The 24462-nt window shown below is 39.0% G+C and overlaps 1 protein-coding gene across 1 annotated transcript in view; it reads right to left on the bottom strand.

The window, feature by feature from the left end:
• Nucleotides 1-24462, bottom strand: part of LOC103304446 (coiled-coil domain-containing protein 7-like) — a 430240-nt gene that overhangs the window by 31144 nt on the left and 374634 nt on the right. The window contains exons 26-27 of the mRNA XM_054716612.1: nt 9034-9141; nt 586-669 (exon numbers count right to left, since the gene is read on the bottom strand). Coding sequence (XP_054572587.1) covers nt 586-669; nt 9034-9141 — 192 coding nt within the window. The remainder of the gene's footprint in view (nt 1-585; nt 670-9033; nt 9142-24462) is intronic.

The raw sequence follows: 24462 nt of genomic DNA, 5'->3' as shown, positions 1-24462 counted from the left end.
TGTACCCTGACCAGGAAATGAACTGATGACCTTTTGGTTCATTAGTTGACACTCAACCACTGAGCAACACCAGCTGGACTGGAGTGTCCATTATTGTTACAAAATAAAGGCAGTAGTATAATTCTGAGGTATATAACACAACGAATGGACTCTAACTTCAACTGAGATATAAATATACCTGACATTTCCATCAGATAGAGGAAAATAGTAAGGAATAAATTAACTGTTATAGTCTTCTTGCTTTCACAGTAGTACATTAATTAGGTAGCTTTTATCCTTTTGCAATATTAAAGCAACTTTCTATCTTAGAAAGTGAGTAGAATAGCATTGAACATACTTGTACCAAGCATACTGTATGGTCACTATAGCATTTAATTTTTATGTTTTGATTTCTAAATGGGTGATTCTAAAACTCATAATTTCTGGCTTTTTTTCATTTCTAGTAAATGCCAGAGTACACCTAACTATGAGAAAGTTAGCCATATATGAATAATATTAAGGTACTTGCCACTAATTATTCATACTTAAACTCCAAAGAAGATAAATATACTAGAAATATTAGACTTGCAAAATTCTTATTCTTACCAAGGAGACTTTTTGACTGTATCTTCATTTCCCCTGTTAACATTCGTCTTTCAATAGAATCTCTCAAGTGTTCTATATCTGTCTCTATAGAAATAAACACGTATTAATACACTTTGCATAGTAACTCTAACATGCAAGTGTATGTATGTATATGTATGTATATAGTACCATCTTAATTTGTCTTGTTATTAATAAATAGTCATTATAATGAAATGTCTAGATTGCAGAAATCACTAAACCATAGAATTGGAGGGGCCGTTAACAATCATTAAACCTCCATATACTGAGGTTTAGAGATATTAATGATTTCACCAAGACTTTTTATCCAGATAATAATAAAATTGATACACAATCTTAAACCTCATAGTTCTTTCACCAGTACTTTTCCCATATAACGCTATCTCTTATGCTAAATTAAAATATCCTAAAGAGTTTATGATAATATAACCTTCAAATTTCCATTAAAAATAATAATCATACTGTAGGATACCCAGTGATGTGAAACATAACTCCACTGCCCCACAGATTATATTGCACACCATGGAATCCACTGGGTTCTGGCACCATTTTGGGGCTCAGTCCATCTGGGTTTCCAGATGACCTAATAAATTCATAATGCTTTACCCCTTTCGGCCTTGTGTGTTTCTTTTTCAGTGGCCCTAACACAGTACTATGTTGAATAAGAGTGGTGAAAGCAGGCATCCTTATCTTGTTCCTTTTCTGAAGGTAAACACTTTCAGTTTTTGCCCATTGAGCATTTTGTTGGCTGAGGTTTGTCATATATGGCCTTTATCATGTTGAGGTATGATCCCTCTATTCCCACTTTACTGAGAGCTTTTATCAAAAAAAGGGTTTTGGATTTTGTCAAATGCTTTGTCTGCATCAATTGATATGATCATGTGGTTTTTATCTTTCAGTTTGTTTATGTGATATATCACATTTATTGATTTGCAAATGTTATACCAGCCTTTCATCCCCAGAATAAATCCCACTTGATCATGGTGTATTATCTTTTTAATATATTGTTGGATGTAATTTGCTAACATTTTGTTGAGGATTTCAGCATCTGTATTCATCAGGGGTAATGGACTATAATTATCTTTCTTTGTAGTGGATTTATCTGGTTTTGGAATTAAGATAATGATGGCTTTGTAAAAAGAGCTTGGAAGAGTTCCTTCCTCTTGAATTTTTTGAAGTAATTTGAGGAGGATAAGTGTTAGTTCTCCTTTGAATGGTCGGTAAAATTCACCTGTAAATCCATCTGATCAAAGAACTTTTGTTTGCTAGAAGTTTTTAAATTACTGCTTCAATTTCATCAGATGGGAATCACATTGTCAGCTGGCTTCCTCCAGAGTTGTGCCATAGCATAATCACTAATATTGAGGTCTAAAAGTGATGGAATGGTAAGTGTTATACTGTACATATGATGACCCCAGGATACTTATGGGTGTGTGGAAGGCATGGCTGGCCCTTCCTCCCAGTGCATTGGATAGGACAGTATACCTGGGGTAATCCCTATATCCCTGGGGAAATCCTTAAGGATTTAAAAGAGATTCCCCATAACTGGGACTCAATATACCACCATTACCATTGAGTTAAATGAGCTCCCTGGTGGTTTTACCCATTAGTTGTATTCCTTCCTGCAGGAGGAGCAATTAAGGTAGAATTAGAAGCTATAGCCTTACTGAAGCATACAGCTAAAGCCTTGTATCAGACCCATAAGCCCTTAACCTAATGATAGATGAAACCACACAAATGTTCAAAGCGGTACTGCAAAATAGAATAGCACTAGATCTATTAACCACCACATAAGAGGAACTTGTGCTGTCCTATATGTAGAATGCTATACATATGTGTCTGATAATCAACAAAATGTAACCAGTGCCCTGCAAGAGATAGTCAAAGAAGTGTAAGTCATACTAGCCCTCTTCCAGGATACCCTCTGAGATTGGTGGGATATACTGTCAGGAGCACGGCGCTGGACATTCTTGAGGTTTGCTATTAGGGCCGAAGTACTGGTCATAACACGTTGCAGTTTGTATTGTTGTTGTGGACTCTGTGTTCAAGGAGCTGGCATATGGGCCAGGGTACCCTGTAGAAATCATCCAGCATAAGGGGTGGAGTGGGGGGGCCCTGATCGGCGTACACTGGATATTAAAGGCCCATTTGCCATATGCATGTGCAAGGGCACTGACACGGCAGTATCACTATGTTAAAGGCCCATTCGCCATACGAATGCAAGAAGGCCATGACTCAGCAGTATCATTATGCAGGTGCATCCTTATATAGTCTACTTATATTAACGTAGCAAAGATGCCACTAATTGGCATGAGGTCTCTTTAGTTTGAGCGAATATATAAGGTGCTACTGACCAGCCAGTTGTTGGCTGCTTTGTTTGCAATAAAGCATGACCCATCCCTATGGCTGCTTGTATCTTTTTCCAATTCCAAGCATCCAAAGAGGTCAAGTCCCTGGCTGAGGAGCTCAGACCCAATAGCTAGACATAATCTATTGGGAATACTGAAGTATAATATGTCTTTATTATGTTTTATGTTCATCTGAAGAGAAGTTAGATTGTGTTTTCTGTGTTTTGCACCTAGCGTCAGACATAAAAACTTTCTTTTTCTTTTTTGGTCCCCTGTTTTTTGAAAATCTTTCTTAAACAAAAACTGAGAATTGCACGATGTTTTTTTTTAACTCCTTGTTATTAATCAGGAACATTGCTGGTGTGGTGGTTAGGTGTGAGAAGAAAAGCAATCAATAATCTTATGTTTATGTCTCAGTTTTTTGTTTGTTTGTTTGAAGTATTACAAATAGTAGTACATGTGTCTCCTTTTCCACCCATTGACTCCCCCGGCCTCCCCTACACACCCCTGGCACATGCCCTCCCCACCCCTGCACACCCCTGCAATGTCTGTATCCATTGGTTATCCTTATATGCATGCATACAAGTCCTTCAGTTGATCTCTTATCCCTCACATACAACCCTCCCCTGCCTTCCCCCTGTAGTTTGACAGTCTGTTCAATGCTTCTTTGTCTCTGTATCTATTTCTGTTCATTAGTTTATGATGTTCATTATATTCCATAAATGAGTGAGATCATGTGATATTTATCTTTCTCTGACTAGCTTATTTTGCTTAGCATAATGCTCTCCAGTTCCATACAGGCTGCTGCAAATGGTAAGAATTCCTTCTTTTTAAAGTGTATAAGTCTTTCGCCTTTTATGTCTCATTTTTTTTTAGTGGACCTGTTTTCCTGGGCTGAGACTTTAACAACTGCTTCTCAGCTCACTCCCTCTCTCCCAATTGAGTGAGACATAAAGGATAAAGGGAGTTGGACTTAGATGTCTCCCTTACCCAATGCTGAAAGCTGAAGAAACTAAAGTTTGGAATTTCCCTCATCCAATATCAGTAAAGTAGTTTTCCTTAAAGGTAGGCCTTTGTTAAAAATTATAATAATGTTGGTATATTTCTCCATATTACAGAAAAATATTTTACTATTAAGTTGCTTAAAGTATATTGCATTTTGAAAGATACAAATTTCAAATAATTTTATGAAAAGCATTATATTGAATTATATATTTTTTTCTTTATTCAACTAATGTGGTAAATTTCTCCTATGATTATTTTTATTTCTGTAAAAAGGATAGTAATGTCCCTATTCTGATTGTAGTAATTTGTGTCTTCTTTCTTTTTACCTTATCAACCTAGCTAAAGTTTTGTCAATTTTGTTGACCTAATGTGAGTCATAGCACACAATGGATATTTTTTTAATCCATTCTGCTAATCTCTGCCTTTTGTTTGGAGAGTTAATCCATTTATGTTTAAAGTAAATACTGATAAGGAAAGACGGTTTTTGTGCATTTTGTTAGTTATGTATTTCTTATACATTTTTGTTCTTCATTTCCTTTAATACTGTATTATTTTGTGTTCAGTTGAATTTTTAAGGGACTTCTTTTGTTTTCTTTCTCATTTCCTTTGTGTATATGCTATAGATATTTTCTTTTTGGTTACCAAGGGGTTACATATAACATCTTAAAGTTATAACATTCTAATTTAAATTGATATGAATTTTATTTCAATCACATCCAAAATCTGTACTCCTATATAGCTCCATTCAACTATTTTTTTTTATTGTTAACACTATTAGATATGCCCTATTTCCCTCTCCCTTTGTCAACCTTCACTGCCACACTGTTCCCTCTGGCTATTACTAGTACTATACTATTGTCTGTGTCTATGGGTTATGCACATATTTCGTTTGCCTAATCCCTTCACCTTCTTTCATCTAGTCCTCTATTCTCTCTCCCTTCTGATAGCTATAAGTCTGTTCCATTTATGAATGCCTCTGTTTATATTTTGTTCTTCAGTATATTTTTTCATTAGATTCTACATATAAAATTATACCAAACATTGAAAGAAGAACTAACATTGATCCCCACAAACTATCAAAAAATTCAAAAGAAGGAAAAAACCCCAAGACCAGTTTATGACACCAGCATTATGGTAATTCCAAAACCAGATAATGACACTACAAAGAAAGAAAATTATAGGCCAATATCCCTATGAACATAGAGGTTAAAATCCATCCCTCTCTTTTTGATATTGATGTCACAAATCATATGTTCATACATTCTGTGCTAAAGAACATGTAATGAACCTACAGCAGTCATATTTTAGTGCAAGAAAGTAAAATTTAAAAGCTATCAAGACTACATTATAAAATTTCCAAAAGCCTCCTAATATTTAAATCAAAAAGGGGGGATAGTAGAAGAATATCATGTAAGGAAAAATATCCTGTAAGTAAATTATATATCAAAAATTTTTACTTTATAAAATTAACTTTCATTTGTAATGCTAACAGCAAGACACCCATGTAAAACATACATGGTGTCAAAACAAGCCAAAGGAAAATCATTTGGGCAAAAAATGAAAAAGGATCGCAAGTCAAATTTATAGAAAATATTCCTTTATTAACTTTTGGTCGAGAATATGTTAGTATATTTTCAGAAAACAACTCTGAGACCATGTGGATTCCTGCAACAGAGAGGAATTGACAGGACTGCTCCAGCCATGAAGACAGAAGAGATACAGTCCAGAGATGGAAGATGCTGACGATGCCTTGCCATACTAGCAGTCAGCAGCTGTGCGTCACTGCAGATTGCCCAGGACCAAACCAGAGAGGGTCAGACTTGCATTACCACCATTTGTCCACCATCCAGAACTGAAATATCATTGCTGACATGTCCACATAAGGGACCTTTTGACATAGAAATTGGGATTCAAAAGAACTGTTGGCCCAGAAAGAAACTCACTACAGACTGATTCATTTGCCTTTCAGCATAACCATTATTGCTTGTCTCATTTTCGGTTCTTTTAAGTGTATTTCTAGTATCACATGAGCTCACTCATCTAGGGGAAATGATGAACAACATAGACTGATGAATAAGAACAGACCCGGAGACAGGGAAGCATTGATCAGACTGTCAGACCTCAGAGGGAAGGTAGGGGAGGGTGGGGATAAGGGGGAGAGATCAACCAAAGGACTTGTGTGCATGCATATGAGTCTAACCAGTGGTCACGGACAACAAAGGGGTGGGGCATGCATGGAGAAGGGTTTGGGATGGGAATGGGGGAATGAGGACAAATATGTGATACCTTAATCAATAAAGAAATTTAAAATAAATAAATAAAAAGAAAGGTTCAAAAAAATAAATAAATTTCAAGTGGATAAAGAACTTAAATATAAGATGGAAAACCATAAAAATCTTAGAGGAATCCACAGGAAGCAAAATATCAGACATATTTCATAGCAATATCTTTACCAATCCAGCTCCTAGGAAAATGGAAACTAAGAGAAAATAAACAAATGGGACTACATCAAAATAAAAAAGCTTCTGCACGGCAAAAGAAACTATCAACAAAACAACAAGAAAGCCCACTGTATGGGAGAATGTATGTGCCATTGTTATATCCGACAGGGGCCTAATCTCCAAAATTTATAGGGAACTAATACAACTTAACAAAAGGAAGGTAAACAATCCAATAAAAAAATGGGCATAGGACCTAAATAGACATTTTTTGAAAGTGGACATGCAGAAGGCCAAGAGACATGAAAATATGCTCAAAGTTACTAATCATCCGAGAGATGTAAATCAAAACGACAATGAGGTACCATCTCACACCTGTCAGAATGGCTATCACAACAAATCAGTTGAAACTTTCCATGGTGTTTTTTATTGCAGCTGTATCACTCTTCATTTCTTCTTGATTATTACATAAGTTATTGATTTTTTTCATCCATTTCTTCTTGATTTTTAAATAAGTTGTTGATTTATTTCCTCCATCTGGTTTATGAACTGTATGACCCTTATTCTGATTTCTTTTTCTGACATATTGTTTTCCTCTGTTTCACTTTGCTGCTTTTCTGGTGATTCTTTTCTTTTCTTTGGGGGTTTGTCTACCAATTCTGATCTAGATGGTGAGTCTTACAAGGGCTGCTCCTTGGGTGGCAGTGGCTCCTCAGGCTACAGTTACTCCTCAAGTGGTTGCTGAAGTGGCTACTCCTCAGTTGGCAGCGGCCCCTCTGATGGGTGCTGTTCACAGCAGTGGTGTCTCATCTCGTTGATGGGGGAGGCTGCTCACACAGCTGCTGTTCCTTGGATGGGGATGGTCTGCTCACGTGGCTGCTGCTCTTTGGATCGGGTCTAGCTGCATGCTGCTGCTGTTCCTCAGATGGGGTGGGTTGGTCGTGAGGCTGCTGCTTCTTGGACAGTGGCAGGTTGCTTACCGGGCTGTTGCTCCTCGTAGGGGTGCGGGCTTCTCACACCAGTGCTGCTCCTCGGATGGGGGATAGGTTGCTTGCGTGGCTGCAGCTCCTCAGGTGGAAGTGAGCTGTACATGCGGCTGCTGCTCCTTGGACAGGGGCGGGCCACTCACCCAGCTGCTGCTCCTCAGACAGGTGCAGGCTGCATGTGGCTGCTGCTCCTCAGACAAGTGCAGGCTGTGCAGGGCTGCCGCTCCTCAGTCATGGGTTGTCTGCTCTGGCGGCTGCTGCTCCTCAAATGGAGGTGGGCTGTGTGAGGCTGCTGCTCCTCAATTGTGGGCCGGCTGCTCTTGCAGCTGCTGCTCCTCAGATGGGGCAGGCTGCTTGCGTCATTGCTGCTCCTCGGACAGGGGAGTAGGCCACTTACACAGCTGCTTCTCCTTAGACAGGAGCGGGCTGCTCACATGTCTGCTTCTCACATGATTGCAGTGCCCTGGGCTTTTTCCAGGGATCCTATGCCCTTCCTGGCTGAAAACTGTCTCACCCGCTGAGTCTCCTTCACCAATTCAGGTTGGATGTTATTCGTTTCAGCTGTTCATTCTATCTGCTCCAGAACAAGGCTCGGGTCATGTCTGTCTATTGCACAGCCATGTTGTCTCCTGTACTACCCATAGACAGGTCTGGAACACAAAATCAGCAGCTGGACTCACCATTGCACTGGGTCCCCAGTTGTTAATTTGGAATAGACAGAGCACCTGGGTCATTGGGGTCTGGTAGACATGGGTCTTGTCTCAGAATGGGGAAGCCCAGTTGTCCTGGGCAGTGAGCATTTCTGTATGTTGCAGAATACCAGCAGTCCTCCTCAGACTTTCTACTCTTTCTAATCCCCTCTCCCAACCTCACCAACAAGTACAGCAAAAGGCCATATTCAGTTAATTTTGGTTGTTGTTAATACAAGATTTTTGGACTGGAACAGGTGATATTCCCCTGGGCAGGATGATTCCCTGGATTCTTTGTCTGTAGGAGTCAAAGAATGAATCCAGGCCAAAAGATGGAGATGGTATAGCAAAGGTGGGGATTTATTGAAGAACAAGTACAGACTCCCACATGGGGAAAGGGAAAGAATCTCACAGCACAGACTACCACTTGGGGAGGGGGACAGAGTCCTTGATAGTATGCTTTTAAAAAGTTATCTATTTTTTCCAGATTATTAAAATTTTAGGCATATAATTGTTCATGGTATCCTTTAATAGTTCTTTGTATTTCTGTAGTGTCAGTTATATCTTCTCTGGTTTTATTTATGATTTTATTTATTTGTTCTCTCTTTTTCTCTTGGTTCCTTTCTCTTTATTTTTTTGTGTATCTTTGATAGGGTTTTGGTTTGTGGTTATCATAAGGTTTACATATATCATTTTTATCTATAGCAGTCTATTTTAAGATGAGAAGAGTTTAAATTTGAATAAATTCTAAAATAACTACATTTTACCCCCCTGCATGCTTTATATTTCTGATGTCATATTTTAGATCTTTTTGTTTTGTGTATATTCTAATTATGGTAGTTTGAATTAAGTTGGTACTGCCCTATATTCAAATTTCTTGGTTTCTTTTAGAAAGAACTATACATTTCAACTACTTTAACTTTTAGACAGTGTTCTACTATGCCAAAACATTATGTCTACTTACCTGCGACTTTGTTTAAATCTAATTGAAGTATTAGGTCACTTATTGATGGGTTCATTGCTGGAAGATTTTCTGCTACATCTGGAAGTTCTGAGGCTGCTTCATTGTTAACTGGAATAATAATAGATTTCCATATTAGTTGATTTATAATTAACATTTTTTGAAATAAAATCCACTTACATTTAATTAATTAGAGATATTTTACCTTAAAAAAAACCCACAAGCATTTATATCTATTTACTATCTCATGGTACCTGCCAAGTTTATGAACCTGGGGTTATAAACTACATAGACAGTAGCAGAGTCTCATTTGGATAGGAAACTTTGCTTAAAATTTAAAAATAGAATGTATTTGTGGTTTAGAGAGTGAATAGGATTTTTATGGATAGAACAAAGTATGTTATGGGAGGTTGGAAGGTTAAATGGGTAAAAATAAAACTTCAATTTGTATACAGTAACAAAACAAAAATTACTCAATTATTAATTGGAATAATTTTTGAAGGTTTTGTTGGCTCCTAAAGTTGAAATGACTGACACGCATAAACAAATAAGAGAATGTATTTAAAAACACTTATCTATTAAATTGATTGGGTTGACATTGATCAATATGAACATATATATTTTAGGTGTGGGTTTCTGTGTTATAAGATCTGTATATTTTAATGGAAGGACCAATCATGTCTTCTCTTTCTCTCTCCCCCTGTCTCCAATACAGACAGGCACAAATGCACATACACACATATACTCAGCTATACATACATATACACAAGCATACAAATGTGCACAAATACACTTTCACACACATGTACACACATACACACTGTTTTTACCTTCAGCTTTAGTCAGCAGGATGAAACATAATTATGTTGATACAACTGCCACAATAAATGAATTACTAGATCAAAACTATCAAAAGATTTTGGAAACTACATTAGAATTATTATTTTCCATCAGGCAGGCACTTATGGCATCCTCAGGGTGACAGAATCAATGGGGACTAAGGGATGAGCCATGGATGCCTTTACAGATAGAATGGACAATGGACCATATCCAAGTGACTCCTCCTGTCTTTCTGAATTGCAGGAAAGGTCTTCTGTTGTCATCTGTTTTATTTATTTATTTTGATTATTGAAAGTATTACAAAAGTCTTCCATATCCCCCCACTTTGCTCACTTCCACCTTGCTCCCACCCTCTCCAGGACTTCACTTTAACTTATAATAGTTTAATGTTTATTTTAAACTTTTAAAATTAAATTTATTTGAGTGGCAAATGTTAATAAGATTATATAGGTTTCAAGTATACAATTCTATGATACAACATATGCGGTATACAATTCTATGATACAACATATGTGTATTTCATTGTGTGCCCACCACCCAAAGTCAAATATTACGTCACCATAAATTTAACCCACTTTACCTTTTACCATTCCCCACTCCCCTTCCCTCTTATAACCACCATACTGTTGTCTGTGTCTATGAGTTTTTGTTTGTTTTTCTTGTTTGTTCATTTGCTGCTTTCAGGTTTATTTACCTTATTTAAAATTTCACATGCTAAAATTTCAATTGAATACAAATGTATAATAATTTTAAGCTTACTAAATAGTTATTATATGCTAGGTAGTATAATAAGGGCTTTTCAAATATTCACTCACTTAACCCTCATGAAGATTCTAGAAAGTATTTTATTCCCAATTAGCAGATGTGGGAAATAGAGCTCACAGAGATGATGAATATTTTAAAAGTTCACATAGTTATTAAGTGCACAATCTTAAAATGAATTTTGTGTTTTAAATACCAAAACCTATTCTCAATCTAGTAAACTCAAGATTACTGACACTAATCATGTAATGTGAGTGAAATAAACCTGATGGCATTTAGAGTGGCATGATTAGAGGAAGTGAAATGGAGAGTATATTCTATCTAATAAGAGTAATATGCAAATTAACCATCACTCCGCTACACCCACTAGACATGCCCACAAGCCACACCCACCATCCAATTAGGAGCAAATATGCAAATAAACCCAACCAAGATGGCTACAGCCACAGAAAGCAGGAGGGAGGCTTGGGTTTCCCTGGCAATGGAGGAAGCCAAGCTTTCCACCTGCCCTTGCCGGCCGAGGCCTCCACTCAAGGCTACAAAGTTTCAATGATAGAAGATACATAAATCCAAACAGAAATGGTGGCAGCCACAGAGCTGGAAAGAGCAGGAGGCTAGGGTTGCCCCTGGCAATGGAGGAAGCCAAGCTTTCCACACACCCTGGCCAGCCCAGGCCTCTGCTTAAGGCTACAAAGTTTCAATTATAGAAGATACATAAGTCCCAACAGAAATTGCTGCCACCATGGAGCAAGCAGAAGGCTTGGCTCTGCTCCAGGCTACAAAGTTTCAATTATAGAAGATAAATAAACCCCAGATACCAGGGCCTCTGCTTGGGTCGCCGGGGGGTGTGGCCAGCCTGAAAACCACCATACGCTACTCGCCCAGGCCACCCCACGCCCCAAGGAAACCCCACCCTGATCCAAGACACCCTTCAGGGCAAACCAGCCGGCCCCCTCTCATGCACCAGGCCTCTATCCTAATAAAAGAGTAATATGCAGATTGACCATCACTCCAACACACAAGATAGCTGCCCCCATGTGGTCAAAGATCCTGCCCCCATGTGGATACAAGATGGCCACCACAAGATGGCCAGCAGGGGAGAGCAGTTGGGAGGGACCAGGCCTGCAAGGGAGGGCAGTTGGTGGTGATCAAGCCTGCAGGGCAGGGCAGGTAGGGGTGACTGAACTGGCAGAGGAGGGAAGTTGGGTGCAACCAGGCCTGCAGGGAAGGGCAGTTGTGAGGGACCCAGGCCTGCAGGGGAGAGCAGTTGGGGGTGACCAGACCTGCAGGGGAGGGCAGTTAGGAGTGACCAGGCCTGCAGGGGAGGACAGTTAGGGGCAAACAGGCTGGCAGAGGAGCAGTTAGGCATCAATTAGGCTGGCAGGGGAGTGGTTAGGGGCTGATCAGGCTGGCAGGCAGAAGCGATTAGCATCAATCAGGAAGGCAGGCAGGCAAGCATTTGGGAGCCAGCAGTCCTGGATTGTGAGAGGGATGTCTGACTGCCCGTTTAGGGATCGGGCCTAAATGGGCAGTCAGACATCCCTTGAGAGGTCTCAGATTGGAGAGGGTGCAGGCTGGGCTGAGGGACATCCCCCCCTCCGTGCACGAATTTCGTGCACCAGGCCTCTAGTATTTTATATAAAGATATTACTCTCTGATTGTTACAAGTGCAGGCCTGATATTCATGAATCATCTAAATTTTCAAGAGAAATTAGAAATGTAGATATTTACAAGGATTTTCAAGACTTTTAAACATTTGCAAGTAATTTAAAAATATTCAGAATATTTATAGGATAAAACAAATTATCATCTACTGTCACTTAAGAATTACCTAACTTTAGAAAAAGATTAACTTTATTTAACACATAGGTGAGATTTCAGAAGCAATTACTAGATTATATTTCTTTGCAAAGCATTATCATTTATCCACCAATAAATATATCTATTTCCTAGAAACAGAAAAATAAGTTTTTAAATCTAGATGAAATTGTTACTTTCAAAAGAAAATAACAGTAAACAAAATATGTCAGAGAAAATAAAAATAATTAAAAATTTCACCTTTTATCTCCTGTATGCCCTTTACCATATCCACCCATACCCTCCACCTCTGCAGTCACTACACTGTTGTTCATGTCCAGGAGAATTCTCTCCTTTTTTGCTCAATCCTTCCACTTTGCAATACCCACCTCTCTGGAGCTTTCTGTCTGTCTTCTATCCATGAGTTTGTCTCTATTTTGCTGTTTAGTTGTTTGTTCATTAAATTCTACATATGAGTGAAATCATATGGTACTAGTCTTTCTTTGACTGGCTTATGTCACTTAGCATGATGTTCTCCATCCATGCCATCCCAAAGTGTAAAATTTTCTTCCTTTTTACAGCAGAGTAGTATTCCATTGTGTAAATGTACCACAGTTTTTTTTTTTAAACCGCTTATCTACTGATGGACACTTGGGCTGTTTCCAAATCTTGGTTATTGTAAATATCAATGCAATGAAATTAGGGGTATATATATATTCTTTCAAAGTAGTGTTTCAAGTTTCTTGGGATAAAGTCCCAGAAGAGGAGTTGCTGGGTCATAAGGCAATGGAAAATATAAAAGTAAATTAAACTAAAAATAAAGAAAAATAAAAAGTTAATATGTAAAATTTTTAAATTCAATTTATTTAATAACATTTTCAAAAGTGCCAGGCCCAGATATTTTTTTTTGGTAGTTTTAATATTTCTTAATTTCTTTTTTAAAAATCTCCACTTGAGGATATTTTTTTCCTTGATATTTTTGTTTGTTTTTTAGAGAGAGTGGAAGGGAGGGTAAGGGAGTTTATCAATACCAAGCCAGCAAAGCAGGAAATGCTAAAGGGACTGGTGTAAAAAGAAGAAATAAAAAGGTAAGAAGGAACACAGGCACAAAAAAATAAAAATGGCTAAAACAAGTACCTATCAATAATAACTTTAAACATAGATGGACTAAATGCTCCAATCAAAAGACATCGAGTGGCTGAATAAATTTTTTTTAAAAAGTGACCCATATATATGCTGTTTACAAGAGACTCACCTCAGAACAAGGGACTCACACAGACTGAAAGTGAAGGGATGAAAAAATATCTTTCAGGCAAATGGAAATGAAAAAAAGCTGGGGTAGCAACATTTATATCTGACAAAATATACCTCAAAGTGAAGGCCATAATAAAAGATAAGGAAGGCCACTTCATATACTAAAGGGATCGATACAACAAGAGGATATAACCCTGATAAACATATATGCACCCAATGCAGAAGCACCCAAATACATAAAAAAATAAACTTCTGGAAGATATTAAGGGAGAGATCAACAACATAACAATCATAGTAGGGAACTTTATTTATTTAATTTTTAAAAAATATATTTTATTGATATTTTTACAGAGAGGAATAGAGAGCTAGAAACATCGATTAGAGAGAAACATCGATCAGCTGCCTCCTGCACACCCCCTACTGGGGATGTGCATGCAACCATGGTTGGTTGGACCGAAATTGAACCTGGGACCCTTCAGTCCATAGGCCAACACTCTATACATTGAGTCAAACCAGTTAGGGCTTTAGTAGGGGACTTTAATACACCACTGACATCAGTAGATAATTCCTTTAGACAAAAAAATCAGCAAAGAAACAGCAATCCTAAATGACTCACTAGATCAGATGGACTTAATTGACATCTTCAGAATATTTCACCCCAAAGCCACAGAATATACATTCTTCTCAAATGCACATGGGGCATTTTCAAAAATAAACCACATATTGGATCACAAGCAAAGTCTCCCCAAATTCAAGAAGATTAAAATCCTATCAAGCATCTTCTCAGACCACAATGGCATACTATTAGAAATATACTACAATAAAAACAATCCAAAAAGTCAAACACTTGGAAGCTAAATAGCATGCCGTTAAACAATGATTGGGTTAACAAATGGATCATAGAAGAAATTAAAAGCATCCTGGAAACTAATGACAATAAAAACAAAACAATCTAAAATCTATGGGACACAATGAACATAGTCCTGAGAGGGAAGTTTATAGCTCTACAGGCCTACCTCAAAAAGCAAGAAAAAATGGTAGTAAATCATCTAAATCTACAACTAAAAGAATTAGAAAGAGAGCAACAAGGAAAGCCAAGAGTGAGCCAAAGGAAAGAGATAATAAGGACCAGAGCAGAAATAAATGACATAGAGACAAAAAAAAAAAAAAAATCAAAGAAACCAAGAGCTGGTTCTTTGAAAGGATAAACAAGACTGATGAACCTCTAGCCAGACTCACCAAGAAGCAAAGAAAGAGGACCCAAATTAATAAAATCAGAAATGAAAGAGACAAAATAACAACAGACCCCACCCAAAATACAAAGGATTGTTAAAAAATACTATGAACAACTCTATTCCAATAAATTGGACAACCTGGAGGAAATGGACATATTCCTAGAAAAATACAACCTTCCAAAGTTCAATAAGGAAGATTCTAAAAATATCAATAAGCTGATAACTATGGAAGAAATTGAAGCACTCATCAAAAAGCTTTCAGCGGCTAAAACCAGTTTGGCTCAGTGGATAGAGCATCAGCCTGCGGACTGAAAGGTCCCAGGTTCGATTCCGGTCAAGGGCATGTACCTTGGTTGCGGGCACATCCCTGGTAGGGGGTGTGTAGGAGGCAGCTGGTCGATCTCTCATTGATGTTTCTAGCTTTCTATCCCTCTCCCTTCCTCTCTGTAAAAAATCAATAAAATATTTAAAAAAAAAAAAAGTTTTCAGTGGTTCTTGGGAATGGCAACTGGCAGGAAGGTAGAGAAGGAGAGAGTGTGAGAGTGAGGGAACCATAGACAAGAGTGTAGACGTGTGTGGTATGTCTGTGGTATGTGTATGAGCTAGGGACAGTTAGATTCTGCAGGTCCTCCAAGGGGCTGCCAAACAGGGCAGTCTTAGACTGCGGAGCCCCATGCACAAAGTGGACACTTCTGGGTGGCCAGGGTGGGCACAGAGACCACACTATCTTGAGAAACAGAGCTGCTTGAGACTAGGATCCTGTCCTCAGCACCACCCAGTTGCATCTCAGACACAAACCAGGACCCTGCAGCCACTAGGGACAGAGAACTGCGACTACAGCTTCAGACCAACAGACAACAAGAATCCAGACTTCCCAGCCACAGATTTCTGTGAGTCTAAGAGTCTATCCCCCTCCCTGCAGGATAGCGGATAGCTCCATAGTAACTAATAGACCCATCACTCGCTCGGGCCACAGAGCCCCTATGGGAATTTGAGTTTGGGAGCATGCACAGGGACCACAGAGCTACTATGGGAATTGGAGCCCACACACACACAAAGACTGTTATCTGTTTCCCGCAACACATTCGGGTGACCAAAGCCAAAACCCAAGTAGGGCGGCAGTGCCACATGACTTCAATTCTGGGCAAGTGCACACTGAAGTCTGTTTTCTGCAGGGCACATAGAAGTCTGTTTTCTGCAGCGCACATGGAAGTCTGTTTTCCACAACACACATGGAAGTCCTGTTTTTTGCAACACAGGGAGGCCACAGTGCTACTGTGCAACCCAGTCCCCCATTGTGACCTGGACCCAGATTCTCCTGGCAAGAGGCAGCACTGAGCACCACTGTCTTGACTCTGTTTCTTACCATGTGTGCCTGGGATCCCTGACTCACAGCACACTCACACTAAGAGCCAGTGATTCTAATTCTTGGTGCATGTGCACATGGGGACCCTGATTCTCAGCGAAAAGCCCCACAAGTCAACAAAGACACTGATACTTGATTCTTGGTGCAGACACAAGGAAACTCTGAATCCTGGCATGCACTAGGGGTCTCATTTTCGGCACACGCCAACAGCGCAGTGCAGGTGGGGTCCATGGTTCTAGGTGCGCACACGAGACTGAATGCTGGTAACACTGACCCTGGGTGAGCCTGGTTCAAACCAACCCACAACAGCCACACATCCTAGTGTCTGAGCACTTCAGTGAAACTCGGGTGGTGAGAAGCTCCCATGGCACACAGCCCATGTGCACGCAACTCGAAGTTTGAACCTTCTGGTGAAAGTCAGAATGAGGAGACGACACAATCCCCAGAGGAAAGAAAATGAGGAGTCACCAAGAAAGGAAATTAGTGAAATTGAAGCATGCAACGTGACCAAAAAAGAATTCAGAGTAATGGGTGTGGAATTCAAACATCAGATGGATGAGAAAATCAACAACCTATGCAAGAATCAGGAAGAAATGAAAAGTGATATAACTACAATCAAAACACCATGGAAAGTTTCAACAGTAGACTAGAAGAAACAGAGGACCGAATTAGTGAGTTAGAAAATCAGGTACAGAAACAAACCCAATCTGAATAGCAACTGGAGAAAAATATTAAAAAGCAAGAGGAAAGCCTAAGGGAGTTTTGGGACAACATGAAACAAAGTAACATACATATAATAGGACTGCCAGAAGGACAAGAAGAGCAGCAAGGATTAGAAAATCTATTTGAAGAAATAGTGACAGAAAACTTCCCGGATATGGGGAAGAAAACAGTTACCCAAGTACAGAGACTCCCAAGCAGGATTAACCCCAAAAGACCCACACCAAAACATGTCATAATTTCAATGGCAAATATTAACGACAGAGGGAGAATCTTAAAGGTGGCAAGAGAGACAGAGGGTTACCTATAAAGGATCCCCCATCAGATTATCGAATGATTTCTAAACAGAAACACATCAAGCTAGAAGGGAATGGAAGGAGGTATACAAAGTGGTGCAAAGCAAAGGACTGAATCCAAGAATATTCTATCCAGCAAGACTATCAATCAAAATTGAAGGGGAAATCAAGAGCTTCGCAGACAACAAAAGGCTAAGGGAGTTTATTACCACCAAACCAGCAATGCAAGAAATGCTAAAGGGAATACTGTAAAAATAAGAAATAAAAAGGTAAGAAGGAACACAGACACAAAAATAGATATGACTACAAACAAGTACCTTTCAATAATAACTTTAAATGTAAACGGACTAAATGCTCCAATCAAAAGATATAGAGTAGCTGAATGGATAAAAAACACAAGCCATATATATGCTGTCTACAAGAGACCCACCTCAGAACAAGGGACTCACACAGATTGAAAGTGAAGGGATGGAAAAATATCTTTCAGGCAAATGGAAATGAGATAAAAAAAAAAAAAGCTGGGGTAGCAATATGTATATCTGACAAAATGGACCTCAAAGTGAAGGCCATAACAATAGATAAGGAAGGCCACTTCATAATACTAAAGGGATCGATGCAACAACAGGATATGACCCTGATAAACATATATGCACCCAATGCATGAGCACCCAAATACATAACAAAACTCCTGGAAGATATCAATGGAGAGATCAACAAAAATACAATCATTGTAGTGGACTTTAATACAACACTGAAATCCTCTAGACAAAAAATCAGCAAAGACACAGCAATCCTAAATGACTCACTAGAGCAGATGGAGTTAACTGACATCTTCAGAATATTTGACCCCAAAGCCACAAAATATAAGTTCTTCTCAAGTGCACATTGGACAGTTTCAAAAATAGACCACATATTGGGTCACAAGCAAAGTCTCCCCAAATTCAAGAGGACTTAAATTATACTAAGCATCTTCTCAGACCGCAATGCCATAAAATTAGAAATTAACTATAATAAAAACAATCCACAAAAGTCAAACACTTGGAAGCTGAATAGCATGCTATTAAATGACTGGGTTACCAATGAGATCAAATAAGAAATTAAAAGCATCCTGTAAACTAATGACACCAAAAACACAACAATCCAAAATCTATGAAACACAATGAAAGCAGTCATGAGAGGGAAGTTCATAGCTCTACAGGCCTATCTCAAAAAGCAAGAAAAAATGGTAGTAATCATCTAACTCTACAACTCAAAGAATTAGAAAGAGAGCAACAAGAAAAGCCCAGAGTGAGCAGAAGGAAGGAGATAATAAAGACCAGAGCAGAAATAAATGACATAGAGACCAAATAAACAATAAAAAGATCAATGAAACCAAGAGCTGGTTCTTTGAAAGGATAAACAAGATTGATGAACCTCTAACCAGGCTCACCAAGAAGCAAAGAGAGAGGACTCAAATAAACAAAATCAGAACAAGAGAGGTGAAATAACAACAGACCCCACAGAAATACAAAGGATTGTTAAAAAATACTATGAACAACTCTACTCCAACAAACTAGACAACCTGGAGGAAATGGAAATATTACTAGAAAAATACAACCTATATTTTTCAAAATCTATAAGGAAGATTTAAAAATCTCAATAGGCCAATAACTATGGATGAAATTGAAATAGTAAACAAAAAGCTCCCAGCAAACAAATGCGCGGGGTCAGATGGCTTCACAGGGGAGTTATACAAAACATTCAAGGAAGTACTAAAACCTATCCTCCTCAGACTATTCCAAACAATTCAAGAGAAAGGAACACTTCCAAGCTCATTCTACGAAGCCAGCATCACCCTAATACCAAAACAGATAAAGACAAAACAATGAAAGAAAATTATAGGCCAATATCACGCATGAACATAGATGCCAAAATCCTCAACAAAATCCTAGCAAATCGGATACAGCAATACATCAGAAAGATCATACACCGTGACCAAGTAGGATTTATCCCTGGTATGCAAGGATGGTACAATATCTGTAAAATCAATAAACGTGGTACATCACATAAATAAATTGAGAGATAAAAATCACATAATCATTTCAATTGACACAGAATATGCATTTGACAAAATCCAACACCCCTTCCTGATAAAAACTCTCAGCAAGGTGGGAATAGAAGCATCATACCTCAACATTATAAAATCCATATATGAAAAACACACAGCCAACATCATACTCAATGGACAAAAACTAAAACCATTCCCCCTAAGAACAGGAACAAGACAGGGATGCCCACTCTCACGACTCCCATTGCGATCAGACAAGAAGAAGAAATAAAGGCATCCAAATTGGAAAAGAAGAAGTAAAACTGTAATTATTCACAGATGACATGACATTGTATATAGAAAATCCTAAAGACTCCATCCAAAAGTTATTAGACTTAATAAATGAATTTGGCAATGTAGCAGGATATAAAATGAATGCCAAGAAATCTATGGCATTTCTATATACCAATAATGAACTTACAGAAAGAGAGACTAAAAAAGCAATTCCATCTACTATAGCACCAAAAAAATTAAGATACTAGGAATAAACTTAACTAAGGATGTGAAAAACCTATACGTGGAAAACTAGAGGACACTGCAAAAAGAGATAGAGGAAGACATAAACAGATGGAAGAACATACCATGTTCATGGATTGGTCGAATCAACATCATCAAAATGTCCATACTACCCAAAGCAATCTACAGATTCAATGCACTTCCCATTAAAATACCAAGGGCATATTTCACAGACCTAGAACGAACTTTTCAAAACTTTATCTGAAATAAAAATAAAAAGACCCCAAAGAGCTGCAACAATCCTGAGAAAGAAGAACAATGTAGGTGGGATCTCAATACCAGATATCAAGCAATATTACAAAACCACTGTTCTCAAAACAGCCTTGTACTGGCATAAGAACAGACATATAGATCAATAGAATAGTATAGAGAATCCAGAAATAGAACCAAACCACTATGCTCAATTAATATTAGACAAAGGAGGCATGAACATACAATGGAGTCAAGACGGCCTTTCAATAAATGGTGTTGGGAAAATTGTACAGATACATGCAAAAAAAAAAAAAATGAAACCGGACCACCTACTTACACCATACACAAAAATTAACTCAAAATGGATAAAGAACTTAAACATAAGATTGGAAACCATAAAAATGCTAGAGGAATCCACAGGCAGCAAAATCTCAGACATATGCTGAAGCAATTTCTTTACTGATACTGCTCCTAGGGCTGTGGTCGGCCAACTGCAGCTCGTGAGCCACATGAGGCTCTTTGTCCCCTTGAGTGTGGCTCTTCCACAAAGTACCATGGCCTTGGTGAATCTATTTTGAAGTGGCGTTAGAAGAAGTTTAAAAAATTTGGCTCTCAAAAGAAATTTCATTTGTTGTACTGTTGATATTTGGCTCTGTTGACTAATGAGTTTGCCAACCACTGTCCTAGGGCAATGGAAACTAAAGAGAAAATAAACAAATGGGACTACATCAAAATAAAAAGCTTCTGTATAGCAAAAGAAACCTTCAACAAAACAAAGAAAGCTCACTGCATGGGAGAACATATTTGTCAATGTTACATCTGATAAGGATTTAATCTCCAATAGGGAACTCGTACAAGTTAACAAAAAGAAAATAAACAACCCAATCAAAAAATGGGCAATGGACCTAAATAGATACTTTTTGAAAGAAGGTATCAAAGGACTTGTATGCATGCATATAAGCATAACCAATGGATGCAAAACTCTGGGGGGTGAGGGCATATATGGGAGTGGGGTGGGGGGTGGCAATGGTAAAACATGTACACATATAATACCTTAATAAAAAAAATTGGGAAAAATAAAAAATAATAATAAAAATAAAATAAAGATTGACATTATAAAAAAAAAAAAAGAAGGAAGGCCAAGAGAGATTTGAAAATATGCTCAAAGTCATTAATCATCCAAGAGATGCAAATCAAAATGACAATGCAGTACCATCTCACACCTGTCAGAATGGCTATTATCAACAAATCAACAAATGACAAGTGCTGGTGTAGATGTGGAGAAAAAGGAACCCTCTTGAACTGCTGGTGGGAATGCAGACCGGTGCCGCCACTGTGGAGAACAGTATGGTGTTTCCTCAAAAATCTAAAAATGGAACTCCCATTTGAAGTTGTCCAACTTCTAGGAATATATCCCAAGAAACTAGAAACACCAATCAGAAAGAATATATGCACCACTATGTTCATAGCAGCACAATTCACCATTGCTAAGATTTGGAAACAGCCTAAGTACCCATCAGCAGATTAGTGGATTAAAAAACCTGTGGTACAGAGACAGAAACCAAGTTGGTGGCACCTGAACTTGCTGCTTCACACAATGACTTCAAAACTACAACTAAGAGACAAAACAGATATCATCCAGAACCACAAGAAGGCTGGCTGAGTGGAAATTATACAACTAGAAGGGAAGAGAAAAGCACACTGAGACTTGGAGGTGGTTTGGAAGTGCGAAAGTGAAGTGCGGAGGAATGGAGGCACACGTGCGGAAAGGGGTTGGCAACTGAGTATGCTGTTGTCTTTTTCAATCAGGAGGGAGACACAAGCTCCCGACTGCTCTTAACTCCAATTCCTGCAACACTCTGGGGACCCAGACTCATACGGAGAAACTGGACTGTCTGGCATTGGCCCGGAACATGAGGGCGGCTTTCTCTCCGGGTATTTGCAGCAATCTTAGTTCTTGCACAGTGCCGCAGGACACAGAGACCCGGGGACCTCTCTGGTGCAGGGCTGACAGGCAGCCATTGCTGTTTGCTCTGCCATGGAGATTCCCTGAGACCCCACCCCTCCCAATTTACAACCCCACCCATGCTGTATGCAGAGGCTTTTGCATATAAATGGCCTGGCCTTTTGCAGTCTAAAATTACCTAAAAAAATGGGGTTGGGTCAGAGAGCCCCAAAACACCCAAAAGAAGTCCCAAAGGCCCCACAGAAGCTTGCACTGCTTCACAGCTTGGCCTCATCTGGGCACCTCCAAAACCCAAACAAAGAAGAGGAATCTGCAGATCTCTCTGTAGCTCCTGCTGAGTGGCCTCAGGCAGTGCCTCCTTGAAGATCCAAAAACCAGTGTACCCAGTGGTGAGAGTGAGACCATCATTACAACTCTTCAGATCCATAAGAAACACACTCAGGGGGCAGACTCAGTGAGCACCAAAGCCCCAAAGAAGCAAGTCTTGCCCCATAAGGGTGTCTCCAGAACAGAAGTTCTCCCATCATAGACACAACTGATCCTCACAGCCAACTGGCCTGGAGGTCAATTCCTCCCAGTGATACCAACAACAATCAAGGCTTAACTATAAGACTGGGCACACAGCCCAAAAAGGGGTACACCAAGAGTGTCCACCTCAGGTAATTGAGGAGGCTGAGCTACTGGGTTCTATAGGACACCTAGCACACAAAGCCACTCTATCAACTCAGGGAAGCAGCCAAAATGCAGAGACAAAGAAACAGGTCACAAATGACAGAAATGGAGGAAAGCAAACTACTGGATATAGAGTTCAAATCCACGGTTATAAGGTCACTCGAGAATCTTCTAGAAATGGCCAAGAAATTTAGTGAGACCCTCAGGATGTGAAAATGACCAACTAGAAATTATGCATACACTAACTGAAATAAAGAATAATATACAGAGATCCAACAGCAGACTAGAAGATCCCAAGAATCAAGTCAAAGATTTGAAATACAAAGAAGCAAAAACACCCAACCGGATAAGCAAAAAGAGAAAAAGAGTCCAAAAATATGAAGATAGTGTAAGGAGCCTCTGGGACAACTTCAAGCATACCAACATCTGAATTATGGGGCTGCCAGAGAAGAAAGAGAATAAGATATTGAAAACCTATTTGAAGAAATAATGGCAGAAAACTTCCCCTACCTGGTAAAAGAAATAGACTTACAAGTCCAGGAAGCAGAGAACACCAAACAAAAAGAATCCAAAGAGGACCACACCAAGACACATCATAATTAAAATCCCAAGGGGGTGTGGGGGGGGTGTGGGAAGAGACTGGACAAAAATCGTACACCTATGGATGAGGACAGTGGGGAGGTAAGGGCAGAGAGTGTGGTGGGAACTGGGTGGAGGGAGCTATGGGGGAAAAAAGAGGAACAACTGTAATAATTTGAACAATAAAAATTTATTTTAAAAAACTGTGTTACATCTACACAATGTAATACTACGTTATGGTAAAAAAAAAAAAAAGGCATTTTTACCATTTGCAACAGCATGGATGGAACTGGAGAACATTATGCTAAGTGAAATAAGCCAGTCAAAGAAAGATAAATATCACATGATCTCACTCATTTTGGAATATAATGAACAACATAAACTGATGAACAAAAACAGATCCAGAGACAGCAAAGCATTGATCAGACCGTCAAACCTCAGAGGGAAGGTAGGGGAGAGTGGGGATAAAGGGGAGAGATCAACCTAAGGACTTGTATGCATGCATATAAGCCTAACCAACGACACAGACAACAGCGGGGTGAGGCATGAGTGGGGATTGAGAGGGTAATAGGGGGATAAGGACACATATGTAATATCTTAATCAATAAAGAAATTTAAAAAAATTATTTAAAGTGATGAATAGCAAGGACATACAACAAAGATTATTCTACCCAGCAGAATAATGCCATGGGCTCCCTATGGTGTTATTGTATTGTTTACATAAGGTTTTCAGTTCTGTATTTCTCTTTAGCCTCTGAAATGGCCAAGATGGACAATGAGTCACATGAGAGACTCAGCAGATGGGCACTGAGAAAACTAGAGAAGCAATTTTGTGGCTATTAATGGGTCCAAATAAAATTGGAGGTCCTGCATGCTGAGTTGTACCCAATGACTATTTGAGCTCTACCAGGCCCTGGAACTAATAAACAACCTATGGTACAATGAGTTATTGAGACTTGCACTTTAATAAAAAAGAATGCCGAGTCCTGAGGATTGACATGCTCAACAACTCAGAGACTTTAGAGACTTAAGTACTTTGTCCCTGTGAATAATAAGGTAATCTTGTGATGAAGAGGGTCACATTTTAGGGCTTGTCATTGTAGAACCCCACTGCAAAACTTGACAGTGACCATATTTCCCAAGGGGGTGAA

Source organism: Eptesicus fuscus, chromosome 5 (assembly GCF_027574615.1).
Source record: "Eptesicus fuscus isolate TK198812 chromosome 5, DD_ASM_mEF_20220401, whole genome shotgun sequence".
Taxonomy (NCBI): Eukaryota; Metazoa; Chordata; class Mammalia; order Chiroptera; family Vespertilionidae; genus Eptesicus; species Eptesicus fuscus.
Note: the sequence above shows the minus strand (reverse complement) of the source record. Positions and strands in the feature narration are given on the sequence as shown.